Source organism: Heliangelus exortis, chromosome 6, assembly GCF_036169615.1.
Source record: "Heliangelus exortis chromosome 6, bHelExo1.hap1, whole genome shotgun sequence".
NCBI lineage: Eukaryota > Metazoa > Chordata > Aves > Apodiformes > Trochilidae > Heliangelus > Heliangelus exortis.
Window position 1 is genome coordinate 32,836,392 of NC_092427.1, and position 6,571 is coordinate 32,842,962.

The following is a 6,571-nucleotide window of genomic DNA, read 5'->3' on the forward strand; positions in this document are numbered from 1 at the left end:
TAGCTGGGGCTGGAAAATTAGCAAGACATTAAGAGATGACAGCTGCTGCTCTTGTACCATTCCAACCCCTGCCCCCCATGGCAGTCACAGTGCTCTTTTATCCTCTTCATCCTGCAGTACAGACCCTACTCCTCTGAGCTCTCTCCAGCAGCAAATAGGAAGAGGCAGTGGTATTTTCCATGTTCTCTCCTCCCCCCCTTACTTCAGTCCATTCCTCCACTCATGGAGCTCTACTCTATTCCTTAAGGCACAATCATGAAGGACAACTCAAGATGCACCAGGCTTCTTCCAGCTCTCCTTTGATTCTCCTCAGCACATTGAAGCAACAAAGCATGGAATTAACTGGAAGGGAGTTGGCTTTTAATGGCTTCATCAGTAACAAGGATCACTCAAATACTGGATGCCACCACTGTGTCTATAGTTATAATAAATACAGTAAAGCAAGACAGAAATGACACTTTGCAGGAAGATTAACATGATTCCACTCCATTATCACCTTTTTATTGTTAAAAAGACAGATCTTGTCAGTGGGGGAAAAAAAAGGATGTTTCACAAGGATAACAGGATGCAGCTTCTACTGGTCCTTCAATTCCTTCAGTCTTCTGATTGCAGATTTCACTGTCACTGCAGAGGTGGTACTGGAAGAAGAAACAGAGTCATCTGCACAAGGCAGCAGAAGAACAACCCGCACCAATGTTTTTGGAGAAAGCACAAATCAAGTTGTTATTGCCTGACTGCACTGTCAACAGGGAGCTGATTCCCCTTTGATTTTCACAAGAAAACACAGGCTGCTGCCCACAGAATCACACTCAAGTTCATAATCCACATCTCATGCCCAATTACCCACTCGTGTCGACTGTACACAAGCACCACGTGGGCTCAGATTCCTTCTGACTGTTACAGGTGGAACAAATTTGCCTTCTACCAGAAGTCAGGGGAGTGTTCTCTACCAGGGCACCATTGCACTAAGGATTATAATGATTCAGGGCTTAAAAAAAAAAAAAGGGAAATAATTTTCCTAGGACTAAGCCTGGTTTGCCCATTTTATCTGTGTTTCTGAACTAAAAAGGCTGGTGAGTAAGCACAAAAGAATGCTGCTTAGTCTTTGACACAAGATCTAAGAGTTCCATTACACAATTAAGATTTTTATACACTCAAAAGAATCAAGGAAAAATAATCCCCAGGTCAGAGAGCCAATTTATTAGAAGCTGTTGAAGCCCTTTTTGAGAATAGGTTGGAGGGAGAGCTGTCAGGTGTCATCAGTATGGTTGATTCCACCCTACAGCTGAATGAACCAACCACCCTCTCTGCTCTTTTTGTTCCAACATGATGAAAAAACTGCCCCAAGTGCAGTAACTCGTGAAGCAACAACTGCAGTTTACATCTTCAGTAAGAAATGCTGCTACAGCCAGGGCAGAAAATACTTATACAAGTGTTTCAGCATTTGCATGTTTCAATTGCTTTATCTGAAGATGCAGAGCTTGTGTTTTTGAAGAATAAAAGAGCTAATCTGAGAAAGCCCAGAGAAAGAAATTTTGGAGGGACCCACCAAAACCAGCAGCAGTAATATGATGGATAAAGTACAGAAGCTGCACCAGCTGGGAAGATCAGCAATGAAATCCAATTTGATCCATCCCAATCAAATTTTAGCACTGCAGGCAAAAAACTCCCACATATCACTAATGTGAGACAGATCTACTTAATGGTTAGTAGACTGAAATTTAAAAACATTAAATAAAAACCTGTATTATGATTCAGCTATATCAGAATAAATGCTGATAGAAGCTGCTTTATTTCCTTACTTGTAAGTCCAGGCACCACCTGCAACTGTCTTCATGCAGGATCCACAGTGCCAGATACCCACAGCCTTTCTCTTCATTTTGGTCTGTAAAAAAAGGTAAAAACAGATTAATTGATAAAAACCCTGGAATGCTACATCAGCTGAAAAAGCCAAGAGAACTTTTACTATCATCCAACAACAAGCTTCAGGTGAGGATATCAGCCTCACACCACAGCATTACCTACAAGCCTTGTTAAGACAGGAAAAGACCAGGGAATATTTTAATGAGGATTCTTCAGAGCAGGGAAAGTCCTTCTGAAACACTTTGTTATTAAATACAAAGTAGGTCGTTTCATCAAGAAAGAAAAAGTTAGGAGTTACACTGGTCATAACAAACCAACATCCTCCCCTGGCCTGATGACCAATGTAACATCATTGTTATTACTGCTACCAGAACACCCCAAGATGCTCTAAACTGGACCAACTTTGCAGGGCATCTACAGAGGGAGCAGTGGGCACCGACCAAACTCCTTTCACCCAGGCAAGTTCCCATCACCTTTTGAAGACAGCACTGGATTTGCCCAGGCCCAGACAGCTCTGCAAATGGGGGGGTTATCAACATTCTCACTTCACACGAGAGACTGAAAATAAAAAACCTCAGATGGAAATGCTTCTAAGCTTCCAGCCACCAAAAGATACTTTCATGTATTGGTAAAAATTAACTGAGCAAAACACAAACTGATGAGCCTCTCAGTCAAAAAAAATTAAGAGTGAATTTTGGTTAGCTATATGAGCAGCAAGATAAATTCCTATCAGAAGTTCTTCCTCATCCAGAGTCATATGGCACACAAATGTAAGTAAGCAACTATAATCACAAGTTGTAACTGAGAAAAGCAAGTTCTTCTCCTCTTTCAGATAACCTATGGAGCTGATGAAGTAAAAAACCAAACCACCTCAAGACATATCCTATTTATCAGAAAGCAAGCATGGTGTTCTGATTTTGTGAGGTCTTTGTTTTAGATATGTAAAATGTAAAGCATGACAACGTTTCTCACTATTTTGTGCAATGAAACAATTTTTGTTTTCTAGCACTTAATATACACGTGAGATGACCACCAACCTCTTTTTATTTTATAAAGAATCCTAATAGGAGCCTAAAACATGCAATAAACTAAACAGTCTCAAAACGGACTGAGTTACCTATTAAGCAGAAAAACTACCAAAGCACCACACGGCATCTCTAGCATCAGTAACAAAGTTATTAGACCACTTCAGGGCAGGAAGTTTCTCACCTTGCCACAGAAGGAGCAGGTATACTTGGCATGCTGGCTGATTTCGATCTTCTTCACCATCTTCCTAAGGGACGCACCGTAACGGGTCCCATATTTACCCACGATCCCAACCTTCTTGGTGCGCTTAGCCTATGGGAAGACAAACCAGAATAAGGTTAAACTTTACTGGGAACGCCATCTCCACGGCTGCTCCCTTTCCTCTCCCGACACGACAGCAATCCGCTCAGCGACCCTACAGTCCCCCGAACAGTGATAGTTACGAAACGATGCGACACTGACGCCGCCTCCCAGCTGCAAATGGGGCCCTGTGAGCAGAGGGCCGTGATCTGTCACCCAAACGCGACCAAAGCTCCGTCCTTCACGGGCAGCCCCTCTCCCACGGAACGCTGCCGCCAGCCGAGCCGCCCCCCAGGCCCCACCACCCCCTTCCTTACCGCAGACTCCACTCCACTCTACACCCGAGCCCGGCCTCTTACCGGGACGTCTATTGCCTTCCACGGCCTCCCCGTCACCCTCCCCGGTCGCCGCTGCCCTCACACGGGCCGCCTCCCACAGGCTGCCCAGGAGGGGCCCCCCTCGCCGCCGCCTCCCGAAGAGGAGGCAGCGCCCACACGGGGCCCGGGGGCGGCCTTCAGAGAGCTCTGCCCTGACCCTCACCGCGCCCCAGGACCCCAGCACGGCAGCTCGGGGGCGGATGGCGGCGGATGGACCGCGGTGCCCCAGCCCCGCTCACCATCTTCCTGCCCGGCGCCGACGCGGAGAGAGGAACGCCAACTGCGCAGGCGCTACGAGCTGTGGCCGCCGGAAGTGAGGGGGAGGGAGGAGCGAGGCTGTCTGCACCGTGGTGGTGCTGAGCTCTATGGTCGCGCTGCAAATTCTGTATCTTTATCCTGGGATAACGGGGTTATCCAAAGCCGTAAAAAACACCACCGCGGCGCGCACTCACAGCCTGATGCGGGAAGATCAGAACACACCGTGTATCAGTGTGAAACGCAAGCGGTACCTCAGCCCCTGCCGCGCCGGGTCGGAATTGAGGGACAGGAGCTCTGATTTTTAGATTTCCACCCAAGGAGGAATAACCGGAGAGGCGGTGGAGCAGTTACATTCACGGACCTGTTTTTTTAAAGAGAATAAACCACGTAGATGTAAGAACTAAAAAAAGGAACAGCAAACCAGACCAGAGCTGCAGAAGGACTAAAATTTTTTTTGTGTGTAAATATATATATGTGTGTGTGTGTGTGTGTGTGTGTAAATCAATGAGGATGAATTCTCATTTTAAAACACACCAGCCATAAATCAGAGGTTCCAAGAGAATCTTGATGGTCAGGTTATCCCAAGAGCTTTTTAATCACAGAGCTGGCTGCAGCTCAGCCCCTCCAGCCCAGCACACCCGGAGAAACCCTCCCCAGGTCATTTTCCAGGCTTTTTCCTTCCATGGTTGCATTGCCTCACAACAGCTCTCACCCTTACTTGGGATCTGCTTAAGTAACATGAATTAATAACTAAAGCTCTGCCTTGGCTGAGGTCTGCACTGTTGGAGATGTCCATGGACAGACACCATAGTCCCCATGGCTCCATCTTTGAGGGTCTGAATGCTCACATTTTAATTTCCTGGTACTCACTCATTCCTGAAAGCTCTCCTCCCATCTGACTGGGTCCTTCCCAGCACTGGTGAGCCAGCCCTGCTCCAGATGAGGTCTCAGCAGGGTTTTAGGCAACACTGTTTGTATATCCCTCTGCTGAGTCAAAACTTAATTCAGTGCATCCTAGGAATCCTTCTGCCCTTTTCAGATCCTCATCATAATGATGAATCACAGGATACATCTCCAATACTAACATATTAGAAGAAAAAAAAATATTAAAAGTTCCTAAGCTCCTATGGCTGCTTTGTGACTATTTCCATAAAAAACAAAACCAAACACAAACAAAAAACCCCAAACCAATCCCCCCCCCAAAAAAAACCAAACTAAAATTGCCAGCCAAAATATCCAGGATAGAGTATCTACAGCTACTCTCTAGTCTGTACCTACTGAGTTAAAGTTTGCCATGACTATTTGGATAGACTGGAGAGGGGCTGATTCCAACAGGATGAGGTTCGGGTCCTGCACTTTGGCCACAACAACCCCATGGGGAGCTCCAGGCTGGGCACAGAGTGGTTGGAGAGCAGCCAGGCAGAAAGGGACCTGGGAGTCTGGATTGACAGGAAGCTGAACATGAGCCAGCAGTGTGCCCAGGTGGCCAAGAAGGCCAATGGCATCCTGGCCTGGATCAGGAACAGCGTGGCCAGCAGGTCCAAGGAAGTGATTCTGCCCCTGTACTCAGCATTGGTGAGGCCACACCTCGAGTCCTGTGTCCAGTTCTGGGCCCCTCAGTTCAGGAAGGAGATTGAGGTCCTGGAGCAGGTCCAAAGGAGGCAACTGGGCTGGTGAAGGGATCCAGCACAAGTCCTATGAGGAGAGGCTGAGGGAGCTGGGGGTGTTGAGGCTGGAGAAGAGGAGGCTCAGGGGAGACCTCATCACTCTCTCCAACTCCCTGAAAGGAGGTTGGAGCCGGGGGGGGTTGGGCTCTTTTCCCAGGCAACTCTCAGCAAGACAAGAGGGCACAAGAGGTCTCAAGTTGTGCCAGGGGAGGTTTAGGTTGGACATTAGAAAGAATTTCTTTACTGAGAAAGATCAAGCATTGGAATGGGCTGCCCAGGGAAGGGGTGGATTCTCCATCCCTGGAGATATTTAAAGAGCCTGGATGTGGCACTCAGTGCCATGGGCTGGGAGCTGCAGCGGGAGTGGATCAAGGGTTGGACTTGATGATCTCTGAGGTCCCTTCCAACCCAGCCCATTCTATGATTCTATGACTGTATGACACTACAGTCCCTGTGTCTACCTTACATCCTTCATCTACCAGTGCTACAGCTCTGCCAACAACCGGCCCCTCAGACAACACCCAGTGCCCACACTGCCCAAGGAAAGGTACCTTTGCAACTGACTGGAGGTGGATGGATGCAGACAGGCGAGCACAGCTCCAAAAGCCTCACAGCAACACTCCATCACCTGAAACTTCTGCATGCCCCGGGCTGGCCAGGTTCAGGTGCTTGAAGACGTAGTCTGAAATTCTCTTGTTTATTGTTCTTTTTTACCTGCTGTTCCTGGCGAGAACATGGCTTTCTCTAACACGAGTGAGAGCACAGATGCAGTTGTACAACCAGACATCCAGTGACAGTAAGGCACTCAATAATCCAGCAAGACAGGTCCTTCTCTTTACTCAGCTGGGCTTCAGACAATGCCAGAAAGTTACAGCAATACCATCTTCAGTGGGAAGGTGTGAGAGTCACCGAGAGCACTGCCGGTTCCTGAGCCTGCCTGTGGGCCTAAGTGGAAACCTGCACACTACCTTATGCCAACCCTCATCATAAGGGCTGAGCCTGCTGGCAGCTTCCCAGCCACCTCCCCGTAATGTTAAAGATGGACTAATGGTGTAATTGGGCTACGGCCTGCACAGTCTT

The 6,571-nt window shown here is 47.7% G+C and overlaps 1 protein-coding gene across 1 annotated transcript; it reads right to left on the minus strand.

Moving 5' to 3' along the window:
* Positions 1-470: 470 nt before the first annotated feature.
* On the minus strand, positions 471-3,954 carry RPL37A (ribosomal protein L37a). Its single transcript, XM_071747758.1, has 4 exons — positions 3,806-3,954; positions 3,073-3,201; positions 1,803-1,885; positions 471-638 (listed from the first exon to the last, which is right to left on the minus strand). The coding sequence occupies exons 1-4, from the start codon at positions 3,806-3,808 to the stop codon at positions 575-577; spliced, it is 279 nt and encodes a 92-aa protein (XP_071603859.1). The 5' UTR covers positions 3,809-3,954; the 3' UTR covers positions 471-574.
* Positions 3,955-6,571: the final 2,617 nt, after the last annotated feature.

Coding starts and splice junctions, on each gene's coding strand:
- RPL37A (XM_071747758.1), bottom strand. Junction 1,886..3,072: donor CCTGCTCCTTCTGTGGCAAG/GTGAGAAACTTC, acceptor CTTTTTTTACAG/ACCAAAATGAAGAGAAAGGC. Junction 639..1,802: donor GGTGGTGCCTGGACTTACAA/GTAAGGAAATAA, acceptor TTCTTCTTCCAG/TACCACCTCTGCAGTGACAG.